At 31.3% G+C, this 22,509-nt stretch overlaps 1 protein-coding gene across 1 annotated transcript; it reads right to left on the bottom strand.

Moving 5' to 3' along the window:
* Nucleotides 1–11,989: 11,989 nt before the first annotated feature.
* Nucleotides 11,990–22,480, bottom strand: LOC148235618 (uncharacterized). The gene has a single exon (XM_088184764.1). The coding sequence runs from the start codon at nt 22,478–22,480 to the stop codon at nt 19,472–19,474; it is 3,009 nt and encodes a 1,002-aa protein (XP_088040890.1). The 3' UTR covers nt 11,990–19,471.
* Between the last annotated feature and the right edge of the window lie 29 nt (nt 22,481–22,509).

Below are 22,509 nucleotides of genomic sequence, written 5' to 3'. Positions count from 1 at the left end.
TAATATTATTAACTCAGTTGCATGTAACAAAAAACATATTTATAATTTCACTGGTCAATATCAATGAAACTATTTATTCACTGGGCGGATGGTAAAAAAAACACCTGTTGAATAAATATATTTTTAAGTAAAAATGGCCATTAAGTTAAAATATGCTAGTGAGCATTTGAAGGTTATAAAATTGCTTATGCGATCAATTGATGCGGCGATAAACTGCTAGCAATTAATTGCTGATGGTGAAATGCGGGTGATAAATATTTCGAACCACATTTTGTGCATCATCATCTAATATGACCATTTAGAATATTGTTGCACAATAATTATAAAGAGCAAATAAAATACTACCTTAGATTGTTTTCTCTCTAACTTTAAACAATATAGTTATTTTTCTGATCTGAGAAAAAATACACCACCGTGTTTTTATTTTTCTTTTACAAATATAAACGTATAATCTACAAATATGCGTTAGCCCAATGCGTTACAACGTTAAGTACAATATAAAAGCACAACAAAAAGTGAAATCAGTGACATATATTTTATTGTTTATTTGCCACGATTACAGCATAGTATCAATATATGTCACTACTATATATTTTAATTGATTAAATTATAATTATAATAATTCTGTCCATCCAGACACGATAGACATTTATAAACACTAAGGTTAATATAGGACTCAAACCTATGTTTTTCAGATATTAGTTGACTGACTCAATCATTTTTTATTGGAAAGGCAATTAATTTTGAGAAGCAGTTTAGCGTTACAAACGTAACACACATTTTTATTTTTACCTATAGAGCTAATTTTTAAATATCTTTATATTATCCGTAATGTAATGGTTAAGTTTAAAGAAAAGTAGCAATTCATTTCTGCATGATTTTAATACTTTTACGGAGTAACATAAATTATAATATAAACTACCTAAATAAAATATGGAAAGCAATAAAATATTACCACAAATAAATTATGAATTATATAGAATCAAAAATAGATAAATACTATATTGAAAGTATTAAAGAGATTGTTAATTCAATAACAACCGTTATTAAAACTAGAAGAAATAAAGTGGATTAAATAAAATAAGTAATACTTAAAACGTTAAAATTTGTTTTCTGATGATACTTCAGTTTATTGTTTTGGTTATAGTATTAAATAAGTGGTTATAAATTAATAATAGTGATCTACTAAAATTAAAGGTATGATAAATTTTAATTAAATGTTACATAAAAAAGTTGTAAATATTATGTAAATAGTTAAAAAGTAATTATAGATAACAAATACATTTAAAAAAACAATGTATATACATTTAAGTTTTAAAAAAATAGTTAAAATATGTATTGTCTAAGATAAGAAATATGGTGAATATAAAAAAATCAGATAAAATGATGTTAGAAAAAGTATAAAAGATGACAATGAGAGTTGCTTAAAAAAATATATAAACTACTCGTACAATATGATTGAAAAATTGGATGATAGAAAAATATTACAAATTAAAGTTTTTGAAAGTACTTAAAGTAGTAAGTCATCAATAACAAATAAAGTCATATATTATTATTCTTAGAAAAGAATTAATAGAGATTATCAAGATAATTTTAAAAATGTATAAAATAAAATCTGAAAAGTATTAGATATATTTTCAGTAAATTTTTTTTTTTAAATCTTCAAATTATATTTAAAAAATTAAAAATAAATATAATAGTATATATAAAATAGATCTTTTAATATGTGCATGTGCGTATTATTAAGCCAAAAACGTCACGAAGGGAGAGTCGTATCTAAAATTTTACACATTTCACCCCTTTTTCGTAAACATGTCACAAAAGGGGTGATGTTATATACGTGTGATCGGTGAAATTCTTTTTCTGCCGATCGTAGCCATTGTTAAAGAATAAAAATTTCCAATTTTACGAGAATACAGGGCTCCCCATTGTATTGCGGCATAATGCGAACGATTTTATTTATTTTATTATACACACACACGTGTCGAAGTATATACCTTTGTACTATATTTGTGTAATCAAACGCACAAATAAAATAAAATAAATGGGATCTTTCAGAAAATAATATTTTTATCTTATATGTATAAAATAAATCAATAAATATGTATATACATAATACTGTGCAAAACTAAAAACAATAGTAATACTAATTCCAATAGAAAATGTATTAAAATGGAATTAAAGTTTATTATTTGATCATTATTGTATGAACAATTAAATGCGCTTAGTAATTATTTCATATTATACAGAATGAACAAATAATAAAAATCGAATACGATTTTATATCACTGAATATATTTTTATATTTAATTATTTATTTTAATCTGCGTTTTCTCTCTCTCTACGTTTCGCTAAAATATGTTTCGGTATCCTCAAGAGAATAACTTTGATGTAAAAATTAGTATGAACATATTTGTTTTTAGTTCTATAAGTTTTAAAAGCTGGCCTAGCTCAGGATCATTTTAGTTTTATTTTTATATTTGATTTGTACAGATCATCATCAGACCATTTTTGTTTTGTGTTGCCTCCTGGCTGTTTTTTATGGCTCTCATTTTGCATGCATTATTTTTACGTGTTATTAGTCTTTGTGTTTTATAAAATCTGGTATTTTTTCCATACTTAGTCAGGTCCTCCAAATTCATTCGCTGAAATCATGCTCTTTTTCTAACCCTGAGGGATGTTACTTCGCATTCAGAAAGACACCGTTAGAAACTGGTAATAATTTATTAGTTAAAATGATTAGTTATATTGCGACAAACTATGATGGACGAGATCGTTACTCTCCGAGCGGTGGTGGAGATGTTGGCGGAGAGATGATGGAAGATCCTCAGAGGTCTTGTAGTTGTGGTAGCGACAGTGTAGTTGAGGGCAGTTCCTCTCTGTATGGTCCTCTGTTTCAGCCCGTCTCTGTCCTCTCCTCAATAAAGACCAGTCTTAAGTATCAAGGGTTGCAAAGTTCTCTGACGAATCACAACCATGCAGCGACCATCCAGCCAATTGATGCACTAGAAAGTGTCATTTGCTTAATGGACATCTTTCCGAGGTCGAATTGTACAACGCTTGGCGGTGTTTTTTGTCTTCTGGTGATATATTGTTTCCCGTGACCGTTTCGCAACAAAGAAATATTCTTTCAATGCATCAGAGAATAATTGCTTTTGTGTAGTCCCATCCTTAGATAAGTGCATCGCTAGCCATGGAGAGTATTAATTATAATTTGTAGTAATCTTATTACTTTGTTCGTAATCAAATTATTCGCCGTATTTTTTGATCACACCTCGTAATTTGTAATAGCGCGTTTTATATTTGTCACGTGATAGCGCAGTAAAAACACCGATTTTTACGTCTATGATTAAAGAGCGTTTTAATTGTTTTTTCTCAGATTAAACAATTTTAATTATTTTTTTCTTTCAGATAAAACAGCTAACACTTCTGTTATCAAACAAAATATAAAATATGTATATAAAAAAATAGGTGTAAAAACGACAGGTAAAATATAGATTATCCATGAAACATTTTATAATCTTGTCGTAACTTTTCACTATCGAGAATCGATAGCTTTATATTGTAATCATAGCTATATATAACATAAAGGAGAAAATGTGTAAAAATTCAACAATGGAAATTTCAACGCGCCATAAATAACCCAATAAAATAATCCTTTTGCGTATCACTCTCTGCGTGCGGAGAAAAAAAGTTTTTTGTATTAAAAAATACGACGAGGGAAACCCTTTTTTGATGGAACGAAATATGTGCTCTATACGCGCGAGTATTTTCATTTAATTTATTTTATTTTCACAACAACAAAAAAACAGGGGGGAAAGGCAAGTGTAACATTTTTGACCTACATTTTTTACGGACGACAGTTTAAACACGTGTACCCTTTATTTTCATTGTAAATTTGGCACACTTTCCAAAAGGGTGACATCGTTTTTTTGTGTCGATCACATATTATTGTTGTGCGCACCGAAAGGGATGAACGGCACAATGCTTTTAATCCTTTTCGCCATTTTTATGCCTTTTCCCGATTTTTGACACAAAAAAGTTTATATAGAATTTTTTCTGATATATAAAATGTAAACGGGTAACAATGAAACGCGTCTACTTAAAAGCGGCACGCGATCGACAGATGTTTCATTTTCAAAGTTGATTTAATCTCCGTCGCTTTCATGCCCTTGAATATGATTTTTTTCTTCCGACATTAAATTCATTCTGATTTCATTGATGTTGGCGAAGAAAAAAATGCATATATTTTAACGCGAAATATTCGGTTAAATGGCGCGATCCCTAATGCATTTTTGGGGGAAAAGTGGCATTATTTGAAAGAAAAAAAATACATTAAAAACGGAGGGACAATGTCGTTATGGCGGGGTGTATGTAAATTTTCAATGGCCATCGGATTGCCTCTGACAGGACAGGGGTTGTAATAATCGTTAATTAAAAATAATACCCGCATATAATTTTTATTATGATTGATGTCAATGTTAAAAATATCCAAGATAACGCTTCTGATTTTATGTCTGGGTACTATTTTGAGTTATGTAAATCGCAACTTCTATAGATTCGAAATATCATTAATTTTATACATATTTAAAACTCAAAAGTTTATTTTAGAATGGAAAGTCAATCGCTTTATTTGCATGAATTAGTTGTAAAAAAATTCTAAGAAGCAAATCTTTTAATTTTTTATTTTAGAATATAAAAATATATTTTATTTCTATATGCAATTTTTTAAATAATTCCATGTAGAGAAATAGTGTAGTCCGAAAAATCTATACTGATAACTTAGAGACAGTAGGTTCTAGCTACAGCGACAGACTCGAATTTTTATTTATAAAAATGCGCTCTAATTGACTATCTAAGTTGGTACAGATTTATCCCATTGTAACGTATTTAGCTTACGTCTGTCAGGTATCAAAGAAAAATTATAAAATATCTAACACATTATAAACGATCTATAAAGTAAGATTGAAAAAATATTTTGTATGCGAAAAATCCAAACCTATTCATATTATATAGGCATGAGAAACTTTATCAAAGGCATTTTCAAAGTCACAGTGTTGGTGAAACAGTAGATTTGTTGGTACTGATCTCTTTGCACAAGTTGGTTCAGATTTATTCCGTTGCAACGCATTGGGATTATGCCTGTCAGGTTACAACAGAAGATTAAATTAAAATCTAAACTCTACTCTACTATGTACAGTTTTTTCATCTTAACTGTAGCGAGTGAAGATGAAATCTCAAAAGACGTTATCCACAGCTTGTTACCAATTTAATATTTTGCCTTGTAAGACGTGGTTCAATGGCAGGAAGATGTGGTAGTAATTTAGTACGAGGTATGGTAAAGTAAAGGTCCAAGCCTCGCATTGGAAGACAAAATAGTACGTCAACTTCGGTCTAATGTCAAGGTTCTTCGCACTGTTTTAATATTAAAATTATAACGGAAAAATCTATTATGAATTTTCACTACATAAGCATTTTTGCTATTAATAATCAACTGCAAGTGAATATAATGATAACAATTAAGTATGCTGCAATATGATGTAAATCATATAATTATGTTGATAAAATCGACACTAGCCTTTTGTATATATCACTTTTGAATACATTGGGCAAAAGTAAGAATTTACTTACAAAACCCATAGCATGTCTAAGATTATAAAGTATTTTTTTTAGAATTAGTTTGTTAGGTTTTTGTGACTTATAATCTCGATATTTGTATTATTAAGAAAGACAAAAATGATATGCTTTTATTGGTTTTCTGTACTGAAAAATCACTGTAATCTATCGATAGTTTAAAGATAGTGTCACACAGCTTATAGCAATGAAATCAGTAATGTAAATAACATTTTTTACAGTAAAATTTTTTGATCATAATTTGATAGATAGTATGGCTATGTAACATTGTATTTTACATTAAAAATGTGAGATTTTTTAACAACATGGTTATTGGTTTTGAAAAAGCAATTAATTTTTAGTTTATGTTCATTATTTTTTGTTTATAAACGAAGTCTCTGATGACTTATTTGTTATTGATACTTTAAAAATAGAATATTTTAAACAAAGCTTCTGATGCATTGTTTAATAGTGCAATTCGTAAACATAATTCAACAACAATAGTACAATACTGCATTTTATGTATAATAAAATTGAGGTCAAAGATGATATTTTTTACATGCAATAACATGATTTGTTTCCATTTAACGTAAATGCAGATTGTTCAGTCGTTGAATAAAGCAATAAATTACACATTGCTCTTATTAATGTATTATACATATGTATATTCAAGAACATATTTATATATATTGTATTGAACAACATTGTATGTTCATTTCATTAAACATACATATACTTTACCTTCATTCATATACATTATATTTTTATTTAGATATATTTTGGTCAATCACTATAGAAGGGTAATTAATTTAATAAAAAAATGTACTATAAAATAGTTGGTACACCCCTTAACGCATCTGAAACCCGACCTATGACAAATAGCTATTGAGGGAAATTTCCCTAAATTTGAATTGGCATTATTTGAATAAAGAGCGACCTTTTTGTTAGCGCTCTGCGCGTGCGCCGCGCGGAGCTAATCGGCCCAATCAAGGCTAACCCATAAAGTGATCACGTGCGACGCTAACGCTGGCCATTGTGCACGATACGTATCTGTAATTTTCGTGCGAATAACGCAAAACGACACATTTGAGCGATTTTTTAAAATCAGTGGCAATTTATTTAATTGATATGCATGTTTTGTAAGTTATGGACAGTTTTTGTGACGTTTTGGCCAATATGTCAAATGTTCAAAGAAAAAGAAGAAGGAAAAGACACCATTTGCTTCAATGTGATATTTTTCTAGGTTATGTTATTATACATCAGTGTTTATACCAGAGAATTTTTAAAAATAAAGATTTTTGATTTTTAACATGCAAATTTATTTATTGCACTGCTTTTTTTACTCCTTATTAACGAGAACCATACGGAAAAAATTGTTGTGTGTATAACCCCACTTTCGCAACGGGTTAATCTCACTTTTATTTTTTTAAGAATGGTCGTTAGAGTGATTTTACATTATAAAAAAAATGTTCAGATGGTTGAAACACCCACATTTTTTTATTTATTAAGTTGTGATTTATAATAATTCATTTTATAATCCTGTAATTTGCTTTAGGTAATAAAAAGGTTAAAAATTATTAATTTCTGCCTTATAATTATAATTATTAATAACAATGTTGACGTTAGTAAAGAATTACGTATAAAATTTTCCTCTTTTTTTGGATTTACCAAAACTCTTCTAAGAAGTCTAATTTTTAATTAATGTCAGAAGAAGGAAATTTCCAATGATTCAAATTTCAATTACAAATTCTACCTTGTTAGTAAAAACCTCAAATATGTATCAGTATTAATTAAATATATTATTATTAGTAAGCTAATTTAATTAATTAAAACTACAGAACTGCATCTATAAGTGCTGTTGGCCTTTCAAAAAAATGCATAAAAGCACTTTCAAAGTTCACACTTTTTAATAAAAAATAGAATAACTTCATTTGAAAGTAAAATATCATACAGTGTCTTATCTATTTTCATAAATTTAGAAAAAAAAATTAAGACGTCTGCGCTCGCTATAATGGTTAAACCCCGACTAAAAGTAATTATCAAGAAAAATTAAAACGCACCAAAATCTGCGACGTGCGGTCCCGCGATGATTAGCTGAACTGTGCAATTCTCTTGCACGACAATGCTTGATCACACACTACACAATTGACCCAACAAAATTTAAACTGTTTGAACTATGAAATATTATTTTGCTTATTTTGTTTAATAGAGTTAATTATTAGACGGAAAAATGTATTTTACTATTTATACAGCGATCTGTGTATTTGTTTAATGTATTTAAAGCTTAGACTTATTTTTATGGAATATATTTTGCCTCGTTTATCACATTAAATATCGTTTGCACAAATAAGTCACTTCATAAAAAACACTCACGTCAAACTGAATATTCAAAATAACGTATTTTCTGGTCCTGTTAAATATGGCATTTGTTACATATAAACAAAAATATTTAAAAAAATCTATTTTGGTAATAAACACATTCCATGTAGCTCTTTTATTATTTATATCACATAACTATCCTATAGCCTTTCTCTACACATTCATCAATCCTTAATTTATACTTTTCTAAGTTTTATTGTGGATATTAGGTCCTGAAATGGTTTCGACTTGTTTAAAATAATTGCTTATTTTATTGGTACACGATATAACTGAACCTTAGTTTAACTATAGTAGAATTAGATCATTTTTTAAATTAGCAAAAAATATTATTTTTCGTCCCTGCATTGTCCAGTCGATTTACACGGAATATATTGAATACGTTTCATTTATGATCGTCGATTGTTCGATTAAAAAAAATGTTATATTATAATGCGTCGCATAGAATTTTAGAATAATGACTTTGTATTGTTTGTAACAGGATATCGGACGCGGGGCGATACAGTTTTTGGGGAAAAACTACATTAAAACGCTCCTGTTGCAATTATTCACGATTGGGGTGAACAACACCGGCGACAATGGGGGTTGCATTTGCATTCATGGTAGGCAAATTTTTTTTATTGCGACATTTTTGCATTTTACCCCTCAAAAACGGAGCGTGCCAAAGCACCCTAAATTTTTGACGACAGCGAAAAAAACTATACAAAAATTTGGAATTAATGCATGAGATGAAGTGGATTTTATACAATATGTATCTGTATATATTATGTTGTATATGCTTTTAGAGAGGTATTGGTTTAAAGAAAAGAGTGATACTATCACTGTGTAGTTATTTAGAATTGATTTTATTAAATATAAGAAAACACGGGAAAATAAAAATGAAAGAGATTTTGTGGATGAATCCGTTTATCACAAAGCACATCCGTTTATCGTTGAAAAACTAATCTTTGCTTGGAAAGGATGCGCGCTAGACAACACGTTACATCCTGCGCATAATACTACTGTTCTTCTACCATTAGGTTGACGGTCGCCGGAGTGACACATGTGTTCTAGAATCGATGCAATTGGGTTGCAAATATCCTCATCGGGGTTTTATAAGAGCTTTAATATGTAAATTAGATTTATACGTTGTTATTAAAAGCCCCACAATATGATTTTTTTTTAACAATATGTTGCGAAGTTCAATGTAAAAGCATATTTGAAAATAATAATAATATACATGTAGGTATTTACATAAGCTTAGCTTTGATAACAACATTTTCAAATACTTTTAATTTCGTTATTATTTGCAATTCATAATATTTTTTGTGTATGTGTGTTTTTTATGCATAAAAAACATCGAAAAATATCGCAGCACAAACAAACATTAATTAATAAACAAAAACATTTCGCTTACTGATGCGTTACAATTTTAAATAAATTACGGGGTGCAGCAGCACATAAAAAATACTATTGTTTAATAAAGAATTTCACAATCCTAAGCATTCGGAAATTTAGAACAAATAAGCGATACGTGTAGATAGATTTTTTCTGTTCCATTTTGAGTCGATGCATTAACAGAAATACACACGGATGTGTTAATTTTTGGCAATATGGCAAAAAAATGAGAGCTATTTTCTCTTTCAAAGACAGACACAGAATGCAAATACAGTACAATTTAATCAGATGTCTTTAAAAAGTCGGACATGGGCAACCGAGTAGCATTCCAACTTCAATTTTGGGATTTGGTTAAGCTGCTAGTTAATTCGATACTTAAGTCGTCCGGCGGCCCTCTTGCTCAGTAACAGACGATAGATACTGTCAGCTGCAGTATGTTTATTTATAACAGTTGTGACTTAGCGAAACCAACCAGCTATGGCATATCAGTTCTCTACGACAATTAATAAATTACAATATGGCAAAAAATTGTAGATTAATACTTATCTCGTGGTACATTGTATACGCGAAGCGTCCGAAAATGAAAATAGTACAACAAAAGTCCATGGTCAAGTATTGAAAAGCTTATCTCCTCTTGAAATAAAAATTAAATTAGACGCTATCAGTAAACATTAAAATATTTAAAATATTTTTTTTTAAATATTATATTAAATAAAATATTTGGAATACAGGTGTATTCCAAATATTTTATTTTGTGCTATTTCTAAAGACTCATTAGTTTATAATTCAAATAATGCACAAGTAATCGGTGCGGAATGCTTCTCTCTAAGATTCGTAATTTCTGATTCTTCGAATCTAATCTCAGATTCTAGTCATGATCAAATCCTGTTCGTGACGTCACAATCTCGTCACTCGCCATTGTGTGATTTATCTTCTGCGAGATCATAATTCTCGACACTGTGTAAACGATACGATATTATGTAGTTAATCAATTGTGTGTGACTGTATGTAGTATGTAGCATGTTGAGCAAATGTGGAAAAACCGACAATAAAAAGATTAACCTTCGCTTCTGACATTATTGCTAAATGCAACGACGAATACTTGTGCACTGGTAATTTAGATAAGCTATTAAACTACATTTTAAAGAAAAAGCACATACAAAGTTATAGAAATTGTTATATTTAATGATATGCAAGTAACTGAATATTTTTAATATGCATTTTAGATCAGTGAAATTATTATTAGATTAGAACATTACTGTATTTTATTTAGTATTTTTTCACCTCCACGGCTGACCAATATAGAGGCAGCTACAACTGTCATACAGTGGCGTAGCTATGGCGGGCCGCCCCGGGCGGCACTTGCTTGGGGGCGGCATATTCGCGATGGGATCGTCTAGTGTGGTTCTTAACCCTGAATGCACTAAAACATATATAAATCCACGAATAATAAGATCTTGATAATAACCAATTTATTATTTTAAGAAATGTTGATTTTATGACCCTGCAAAAAATGTATGGGGGGGGGGCGGTAATTTTAGGGATCGCCCTGGGCGGTACATATCCTAGCTACGCCACTGCTGTAATATCATATATGTATGTACAAATATGCAATAAAAATATTATCTAATTAGGTGAAAATTTGAGTCAAAACCAATATTAATAACACCTCTTAATTGTTTTTAGATTATTAGAGGAGTGAGGTTTAGAATTTTTTTAATCTACTAGAAAAAAATATTTAATTAAAGTTTAAATATATATTTATATGAATTATTAAAATTTTGAAGTAGAATATATGTAGCTAATTAAATTTGATATTATAAATAAAGTATTTATTTTTATCAAATTGTATTTTACTAAAAAATAAATATATAAATAAAACAAAGATAAATTCGTTCATCACCATAAGAACATTCGTAATGTCTCCAATCGCGTATATAGTTTGCCGGGCCGCCGGCAGAGACTGCGCTTCCTTAGTAACACACCCAGAGGCTGCTACAACACTTGTAACATATACATCACTGCGAGTTGATTGATGAAGCAATGGCGAGTAGTAGAAGCATTGATGAAACAATGGTGAATAGTAGAAGCACTAATTTTCTTCGTATTTGGCAAAAATAAGCTCATTCATCAAATTTCGTTAGGTCGCGATTGCAATTTGCTGGGCTACCACTAGAGACTGCGCCTTCTTATTTGCTATATATGTGCAATAAATAGCATATTTAACAAGGTGAAAATTGTGGATAAATCAGAAAGTGTCATTATAAACGTTTGACATGAAGGGGATAAGAGGGGGGGGGGTTAGTAATATAGCTACAAAATATAAAATTACGTTATGTAAAATAAGGCTTAAATATATTTATTTTATTACCATTTGTATGAATTTAAAATATATTTAAGTACCGGTATTGAATGCCCTGTAACAAATCAAGGTGAAAAAATGATTTAGGGATATAAATAAAATTCGATTTTTTTTATCAGAATGCCCTCTTTATTTCACAAAAATAATAAAATAAATTTCAATAATAATAATAATAAATTACAATAAATTGTTTTTTATACTATTTCTTTGATAAAATCATTATAATACGAAAAATATACAGCGGCTGACTAGACTCAACAAATCAACCATTTGTTTATTAAAAATTAAATTAAAATAAAATAGGTTTAGGTTGTGTTGTATTTGATATTTACATTAAGAAATAATAATTATGAATTGTGTTTGTCATTTTTTTTTGTATGTTGTGTTTTGTGATTATTTGTATAAATAAAATAAAATAATCATTCGGTACATTTTACAGAAAGCCAGCTGAAAAAAAACAAATCTCCTCCAACATTACATAATTTGTTTCTTTTTTTTTTACAAATATTTTCTCTTAAGTATTACAATATTCAACATTGACAAATAACATTTCATATATCACCCGTAATATTTTTCATATGAAATAGTTAATAGGTTTTTACCGAACAATATTTTTAAATGCATTACATATATATAGGAAATATATATAGCACGAAATCCCGTTCACAATAATCATAATAATAATAAGTATAATAATAATAATAATAACCAATGCATTTCTTTACTTACATATTTTTTTACTAATTTTTGTAAAATTATATCAACCATCTGTAAAAATCATAGATACGAATAATCTTTTATATTTCAATCTTCACATTTATTTAGCAATTGCTAAAAAGGCACACAGCATATTATGTAGTATTTTTATAAATTCAGCAATTACTATTTTTTAATTCATTTTTTACATAGTCGACCGAATTTAGCACAGACCCTCCTAATAGATGTAATACGAATATACTCTCATACCTAAATTACACGTCAAATCTATTGATTCAGATGTTATATCAATGTGTGTTGAAAAATAATATTTTAACGTTTTTTTTATTAATTTAATAAACACAAATAAACCGATAAAGCTCTCAATTATTAATACAAAGAAAGCAAAAAGCTGTTGATATAATTTTTTTAAATTTTAATCAAACATAATCTTACAGAACCGAAAGCGAAGACTATTTTTTAAATCAATAAATCTAAGGGTCTTCTCCTTTAGACCTTACGTGTAATACTTGCACAATTAGAAGAGTTCACAACACAACGTTACCATCAATAAAACATTTACGTATGGGATATATATAATGTATATACGTATAAATATACATATTTATACGTACGTACTTATAGAAGCAAAATTTTGGAATTACTTTTTAGGTAAATGTGATATCGCAGGAAGGCCACGACACTGGCCAAAAAACCAACGTAATGAAAAGCGTGATGATATATATTTTTATTCATATAATGAATGTGTATCAACACATCAATAATTTATCAATACACAACTGAGGTTAAAAATCCAAAAGAGTCAAAAAATATCTCAACATGTACTCGTACAATATATAATAGACACATTAAGATGTTTCACATCTCGAGGAACTCATTTTTTCAGTTAGATTCTCATATAATTTACACTAGTGATCGGCAACGAGACTATCAGTTGATGGAAATGAACGTTGCCGACCACACGAACCGTGCAACATAAAAATCTGCGTCATTTAATGACTCACAAAAGCATATACGAAAACAATTCAACCGATACCCGTAGTTGTAATTCATAAAATAGAACTCCTTAAGTCATATTTCTTAAAAAAACTTTATAATATAACAATTATTCTATATATCAACACACTTTTCTACCCTGCGATACACAACACCGATCAACTACTAATTATTTTTTACAAGGAATACGTAATTATAAGATACATATAATATATATATTCATTTAAATACACAAATACTAATAATCCTTACATTATAAGTAAAATAAAAGATTAGTTTACATAGAGCAGTTACGTTTCTTTTTCTTTAGAATTACGGAAGTTTGTACTGTTTGTTTAATTTATTAAATAAAACTGATCAAGAAAAATAGTTATTTATCTTTATTAATATATATTGAGGTATAATCGGTTTTAAGAAGACTTAAGTTACATCAAGTTTTGTACTATTTGACTGCTTTGTACTAGGAATTGTGCGAATTCGTCCAGAACCGTTTGTTTTTAATATATTTCATTACATCTAATTGACAATATATTTACAAATTAAAAATGCATAATGTGTACAAATGAGTTTTAGTCTCTTTTAATTTAAGTGTTTAGATACTTCATATGCAATGACGGAGCAATCAAAATAATCTCACAAATCAGCAATGAACACAACGGCTGTCCTTAAAGTGTATATACGACACTACGTTTGTTGAATATACACCTTATCGTCAGCTAACCAAATCAAATCGTAAATAATTTAAAAGCTCAATAAGTGGGTGCCGCATGATTTTAGCGAACACATTGATTATAAACAAACAGTTAAGCTAAAAGTAACACAACAAACTATCGCATGAGCTCAGCAAACACAACGTTGAATAGGGACTCACTTTTTATTTTTAAACATGGATTATAAACTAATAGTAGAAATAGATGTAGCACAACAAACCATCTCAAATCATACATAATTTAAAATCTCAATAAAATAGTGTCACATGAGATTACCAAACACAATATGTTGGATAGTGGCTCACTTTCGTTCTTTAAAACATGGATTATAACCAAATAGGTAAGTCTGAGATGATTCTAAATAACTTGTTCTATTCAAATCTCATAAAATTTGAAGCAAATTATACCGAAAAAGTCTTATGGTGCATCTGTAGTGATACGATTGAACCAATTGGTCCAAGAAATGAAACAAAACTAGAACATTAACTGGTCAAAGGTTGCTAAAGGTTATTTCGCTGCATAATAACGCTTAACGTTATAGAAAGCGGGAGCATATACATATATAATACACATAAATTTGTTAAAAACAGACTAAATTTCATTTGTACATCAAATACTTTCAGCTGACGCTTTTTTGTTGATAAGTATAACATAAAATTGTCGCAGAAGTGTTTATATGTTTATTACACCAAGGAGAATTTGAGCAAAATACTCCTTTTGCACTCAATACACGTAACCGTTCACGCACTATGTTTAAATACATATATATGTTTTTTTATATATATAAATAAATTGAACACTATTCTGGAAAGATAGTTAATAGGAACTATTATGGTTGTCACAGGTGCGAAGAGTACATCTCATATTTCTTACAAAAATCACCTTTTTTTGTATAATAATTTCTTCTATTCAAATCTCATAAAATTTTCTCTTATCCCCTAAAGTTATACGCCTTAATAAATGGAGTCATAATATTTGGTACAGTTGTTTTTTTTAAGATGTCATTTTTCAGTCTTTCTGTGTGTAGTTTTACGCCTATGTTTCCCATTCAGAAACGCTACTTTTTCTATCAAATTTGCCAAACCAAGAGCAAGGACTCCTTTTGAACAAACGCAAAGTTCTAAAATGAAATAAAAAAGGCGTTCGTGTTAGTTATTCGTTCATGATTTACATATATACGAGAAACTCATAAATACACATAATTATTATACGGAATTACACATATGTACACGTGCAAATAATGCATCATGAAATTTGTAGTAGGCACCTCCTTGTTTTTTTTTCAATGAATGATTTTATATGATACAAAACTAAATTCAGATTGCCAACGGGAGTATTTTCATCTGAGACGTTCATGCCGAGACGTACCCGTGATTTTTTAATTTGCCGACGTACTCCAGCAACCGTTAATACATTTGAGCGCTCTTGCTGATCAACACAAATAAAAACATTAATAATATTACATACATTTACACATTAATATATATATATATATATATGTATATATATTTTAAACGTTACATATTATGACTGAAAATATTATATATAATATATATATATCGGATTCACATGCGTAAAAAAATAAATGGAATGATGGTAAGCAAACTTTTTACCTAAATAAAACTATTACTCTCTATATTTTTCTGCTAAGGATCACTAAATAACATAGTTAAAATATGCTCACTATGTAAACCAATCAATAGGAACTGACTTTGGCGGACTCCTAAAGACGTCCTCCATATTTTTTTATTTTAAGCACTATATTTAATATGGAACTTTACTAAATAATGTTTGGGTCGTGACTAAGACACTTTGCCCTGTATGCGAAGGATAGTATGTTTTATGTGAAGCAAACTTTTTTTTATTATAATAAACACAAAACAATGATTAAGCTCGATGATGTACGTCATTAGTGTTTCTTTATCTTTATAATAAAAATAAAAGGACTAGACTTCGACGGTGACTAGATATAACTGAGAATCATTTACTAGCTTAATTTTTGATCCCACGATGAAATAAAAATATATATTAAAATGTGAATCATGAGGGATCGGTCAGGAGATCACTTTAAAAAAATAAAATCACAAAAATAAGGGTAAACGTTGTACTCGAGGACAGTTTTAATTTATTAATAAATAAACCATAATTTTAAACATTTAGTACCTTCACAAATTATTTAAATAAAAAAGTAGATAGGGACAGATACTGTACATATATCTAAAAACTAAAAATTCGGCTTTAGGTGTTTGATTAAATTTTACTATATACAAAAATATACGGTTAAAATACAAGTGTTGCTGAGCTGTGAATTTATAAAAAGAACAAGTACTTGGTTGTAGTCATGAATAGATTAAGAGAAGGGAAACGCAGAGTCCCTAGGTATAAAATATTGATATTTTAGTAAATATAATTACTAATTACAGTGTCCCTAGGTACAACATATTAATATTTTAGTAAATAGTGTTACTATAATCATTAATTCAAATATATTGATAAGAATATGAATTAAAAAAAGTACTGCACTGCACAAATTGAAAGAAAATCTTTCATATAATTAATATTTGATCCGAAAGCTATTTGGAAAACATATATTTTTATATAACATCATTCATCTGACGCTTTACAAAGTAGTATCGTGATAATTGAAAAGAAAGTAGATAGGGACAGATAAGACTCACAACTTAAAAATTAGGCTTTAGAGATATAATTAAACATAACTATAGACAAAAATATATGGCTAAATATAACAGCAAGAATCTGTAGAATAAATTTTTGGTTTTAGAGCCATGAATAGATAGAGGGAAGAGAAAATATGAAGAGATGCAGTATACCAAGGTACAAAAGATTTATATTTTAATAAATAATTACTTAACAGTGTTACTATAATCACTAATTCAGATAATATATAAGAATATGGATGACAAAAAGTACTGCACTGCACAGATTGAAAGAGAACATTTGATTTAATTAATATTTGATCCGGAAGCTACATGAAAAACATGTACTTGTATATAACATCATTCATCTGAAGCTTTAAAAAGTAATGTCATGACAATTAACAAAAAAAAAAAAAGAAAGTAGATAGGGACAGATACGACAAACGAATTAAAAATTAGGGTTTAGAGATATAATTAAATTTGAATATAGACAAAAATATATGGTTAAATATAGCAGCAAGAATCTGTAAAACAAATGTTTGGGTTTAGAGCTGCGAATAGAAAGAGAGAAAAGAAAATATGCAAAGATGCAGTATCCCGAGGTACAAAAGATTGATATTTTTGTAAACATAATTACTTAACTGTGTTACTATAATCATTAATTAAGATAATATATAACATTACAAAAAGTACTGCAATGCACAAATTGAAAGAGAATTTTCTATATAATGAATAGTTGACAATAGATATTTCTATATTATATACCAAAAAGAACGAACATCATTCATTGGTGTTCTACAGGGCAGCATTATGGGATCAACCCTGTTATTATATACACTGCAAATATTCCATCGCATCATAGGAAGATCCTGTAGTCATATTATAATATCAAAATATCCCAAGCAAGATCCATAACTGGTTGAAAATAATATGTGCCCTAACAACAAGATAAGCGAATTGTGAATATGTAAATGGTACTAAATAAAAAAATAGGTAAGTTAAAAAGTGTCCTTAAGTACAACACTCCTTTTCAAGTTCATTTGATACTGAAATAAAGGAACCGTTAACGATACAGGGGTCTGCCTTGAAAAATACACAAAGAAAAACATCTTTAGTTACTTAACACCAAAGTACAAATATTTTAATATAGTTAAGATGAATAGTTAAATAATTTATAATATAATCACAGGTGTAGCCTTCTCCCGCCATTTTTTTCATAATATATATAAAAGATCCCACATAAATTTTTACACGCCTCAAACACAATTATTAATAATATATATGTATATGTATATAATCATTATATTTAATAATTATTATTTTATTTATGATAATAGTGAACTAGTACAGACATTTCAATACGCTCTAGTACGTATTAAATCTACAATTATATAAATAGCATTGATTATTTCATATTTTTTTAATTTATATATATATAATATATATATAAAAAGGAACATTGTTACTTAAGTGTTAATTGAATTCTTTTTCACGTACTAATAAAATGGTTAGCACCATAACCCATCTGTAATTTTCTCCTAAAGTTTAATTGTAATTTTTACCCATTTCTTAGTAGGACGAGAATCGCATGCCGTCCGATTATCCCGAGTCATTGATTACAAAAATAAAAACGTCTTATTCCTGTGTCCGATAAGAACAAACGAAATGCTCTCCACTGTCAAGAAACAGTTTCTTTTTTGTATATAATATAAAATTAAACGCTAACGTCGGGATATTTCAGATGGCACGCGAGACAAGCCGCTCGCGAAAAATTTCTCATTACTTACATCTAAAAGTTTATACAAATGCTACAAAAACATTCATTCGTTAAATTATAAATTGGAGCTATATGTTTAGCCGCAATTACAGATACACAACGATTATAAGCATTGGTTGTCGACCCTCCGTCCGGCGGCTTTGTACTCCGCCGGACATGTTATACACTAGTTAAATTATTTATTCGGCCTAGAAACACTTTTTAATTTTCCTTATTATTTCATAAATATATAAAACTTACATAGCTAGAAATAGGAACTATTTTTTGTGTGCTTTTTTCAATAAAAACCTCCCCGTTTAAAAATATCTCTTCCTTCCGCCGAGAACCCCTCGATTGATCGTTCTCACTATATATTTGTTTAAAAAACATGCAACAAATACAAGGATACACCAAACGATCAATTGTATCACTAAATTCTTTGCAAAATATATCCTTCATATTTGTCATATTATTTTGTACTCTTTTAATAACAGCCAAACGTGGATGTTTGTTTGTTGCACTTTTGGTAAAAACCATATTTGGACTTAAGATAGACTAAAGAAAATCAATCATGCTCTTTCGTAATGTTCCATGTGCCAGAATGCCATATATATTTTTAGATACAACTTAAAACTGTAGATTACATATCAAAATCGCTCGAGTCACTATCAATTTATAAGACGAATATAAGTCCTTAGTTATAAAAGTGTTAATAAACTAAAATCAGATACATTTTGAAAGAAAGTACTAGATAAAGTTGTTGTGAAAAGCTGATTATAAATAAGTGTTCTATTGCTTCCATTCATCAAAAATATTATATTTATACTTGATCAATTTTTTGGCACTCACAACGTTACGGAAGAGCACGATCCAAATGTGAAGATGCTAATACAAATTTGGCTATTGTTTAGGCCGGAGTGAGATTAAACGAAATGGTGATCGTGCCCGTCGCTCTCCTCCGAACGGGAAGGAACACAACAGACGGCACGAATTTGCCTCCGCCGACTTCGGAAGTGTTCTCTTCTATCACGAACGGCTGCATGGTGATAGACGCTTGCTCTCCACCGTCTCCCCCGTCTAAGCTTCTAGGAACTGCATAAATGGCCGGCATTTTACTCTTCCTCCTCATATCGTCGCCCCCGAAAGGTTCGCAGTCGTTTTCGGGGACGCCGTCTACGCTGCCGTCTCTGACGGCATAGTGCTGTCCCTTCAGATGCGACTCCATCTCGCCAAAGTTGCAAGATTTAAAATCGCACTCGTAGCACTCGAACAGCTCCTGCTTGGTGTTACCGTTGCTGGTCTGAACGCTCGTCTTGTCGTCGTTGCCTTCGGAAGGAGGAGTCTTCATTTGTCTACTTTGGCACTCTCTGTTAGGACTCGAGACGATCCCCGGTCTCTCTTTCCATTCTGGCAACGAGTGAGCGGTTATTATGTGAATCTGTAACGCTTCCGGTTTGTTGAACGATTCGGGACACATCGGACACAATATGTCCATTTCTGGACCTTGAGCGTGTGATTTTTCATGTACGTATAAGAAGGATAGAATAGACGTGGAGAAAGGACAATAGGAACAGTTGTACGTCTTCATCTCTGGATTGTTCATACCAAAGAGGTTTAGGATTTTCGGTTCAGTCAGTTTTGAGTAGAACGGCATGTCCATGGCGTTCGATGGATTGGGCGTCGTGTTACTGTTGTTGTCCGGTATCGATAATGTGGTCCCGAGCTGTTTGGTGTTCTTGCTGGATTGTACTTTGGCTTGCGCTTTGTAATGAACTTCTAACTCTTTCCATTTGTCGACGCCGGCTTTCCCGTGATCGCTCAATAGATGGGCTTTGAGCCATTTGCTGGTTCTAAATCTGCGGCTGCAGAACGGACACACTTCTACGAAGTGAGCTATGAATCTACTGCTCAAAATATTGGCTTCCATCGGCGGCTTGATCGGACTAGCGGCTTGCGGAGCGTTAAACGTATTCTCTTGCTCGTTGGGAATGTTTCTCATCTGAGGTAACGGCGCTCCCGGTTCGACTATACCGTGCGTGTTATGCTTATGGACTCTCAAAAAGTATTTACTGCATAACTCCTTATTACAAATATCGCATATAACTCCACCTATTTGAGTACCGTTTTCAATTTCTATACCGTGCATCCGTTGCATGTGAGTTTTCATGAAATATTTGTTACACAGTTCTTTGTTGCAGATCTCGCAATAACTGTTCGTCGGCGTCAAAGACATAGATGCTCTACGCTCTCGCTGTGCATTAGCTTCTTTCTCAGAAGGCAAGAGATCGTTAGTTGGTTTTTGTTCGCTAAAAGTCTTCCCTTGAGCATGATATTCTTCAATATGCTTCTTGAGCTGTAGCATTGACGGAAACTCTTTTTCACATATAGTGCAATTGGCTTTCTGCTGTTGAATATCTGAGTTGATCTCGTCGCCGCTCACGGACGGGAACGTGAAAGACTCAACCGAACCGGAAACTGATATACCGTGATCGGACATCATGTGAAATTGTAAAATGTAGTTATTTTCAAACTCTTTCTTGCAAACATAACATTCGACAATCTTGTTCACGCTCAAATCGTTCAATTGAGATATCATAGTTTGCAACTTTTGCAGATCTTCGCTTATGAAAATTGGCGTCGGTGATTGTTTAGCGTTTTCGTTCTTGACTACTTCTTCGTTTGAGTTTTCCTTCTTTTCGTCGATGCTGGAAGAGTCTATGGATTGAGTCGACAGCGGTCTCGTGTTATTGGAATGAGGTGCTTTGATTTGCTTGATCGGTATGAGCAATTCCGGTGAACATATAATCTTTTCTTGGTTCTCTTCACCCATGATCAGATTGAGCGGACTAGTTTGGCCTTCTTTTCTATCTGACAAATCTGGAATTTGATTCGACAGTTCTTTACTATTATACTTCTCCGTCGGCGATGGCAAAAATCCGTGACGTTTGATCTTGTGTGTCTTTAAAAAGTATTTGTTGCAGTATTCTTTGCAGCAGATTTTACAGAATGCTTCGGGGTTGATGACGCCCAGTCTTCTCAGTGTGTCTTGATTGAATCCGGAGTCTCTGGCTCGCTTGGAAGAATCTGGCGAGAGTTTCCTCGGTGTGGGCGTCATGAAAGGTTCTTCTTGATCGTGTCTACCGTCACCTTTAAAGATAAAGTTCTCCGGAATAGTGTTATCGTCGGAGCTGCTTCTGACATCTTCCAGATGCACCGGTCTAGTGTTCAAGCTGCCAGATTGCCCTTCTGCATTGCTCTTGTCTATATCTCTGGCTTCTTCCATCATCCGCTGTATCTTGGCTTTGTGTCTTTGCGAAGCCAGCAGGGCTGCTTCGTACGACTTGGCGTACTCTGCCAGCATCATGTTGTTCTTGAATTTCATGGCAGAAGACGCCAACGCTGCTGGCATGATCGAAGACTCTAGATTCAAACCTTCCGCGTTGCTGTTCGACGGCGTGTTTTCGTATATCCCGTGCTTGTTCGCCTTGTGCGTTTTAAGAAAGTATTTGTTGCAGAACTCTTTGCTGCACAGTTCGCAGTAAGCCTCTGGATTGAATATCCTGATCGGTTCCATGAGGGGCCGCGGAGGCGGAACGGCGGAAGAAAACAGCGGAAACGGAGGACAAAGGGGGTTGAAGTTGGGTGGCATGGACTCTTTGGGAATATCGTGCGGGAACGATAGTGCGTTTTTGTAGATATCTGCCATCTTGGCTTGAAATTCAGCACTCCACGCGTCTATTCTCGGGTCTTGGACCGGCGCTGGGGTTGCGCCGGAGCTGGTTCTCGGACTGTTCTCGTCTGCGTCGTATGGCTCCACTTTGCACTCGATTCCCGCAATGCCAGCGGGTCCTCTGCCGTTCCTTTCCACGTGCTCGTTTTCATAGTGAAGTCTGAGGAGATCCAGTGTTGCGAACATGAGACCGCATCTCCCGCACGAATGCCTCT

This window comes from Plectrocnemia conspersa, unplaced genomic scaffold (genome assembly GCF_051122295.1).
Source record: "Plectrocnemia conspersa isolate PC_06_02 unplaced genomic scaffold, ASM5112229v1 ptg000004l, whole genome shotgun sequence".
Taxonomy (NCBI): domain Eukaryota; kingdom Metazoa; phylum Arthropoda; class Insecta; order Trichoptera; family Polycentropodidae; genus Plectrocnemia; species Plectrocnemia conspersa.
The sequence above is the reverse complement of the archived record's forward strand: the minus strand, read 5'-3'. Positions and strand labels throughout refer to the sequence as shown.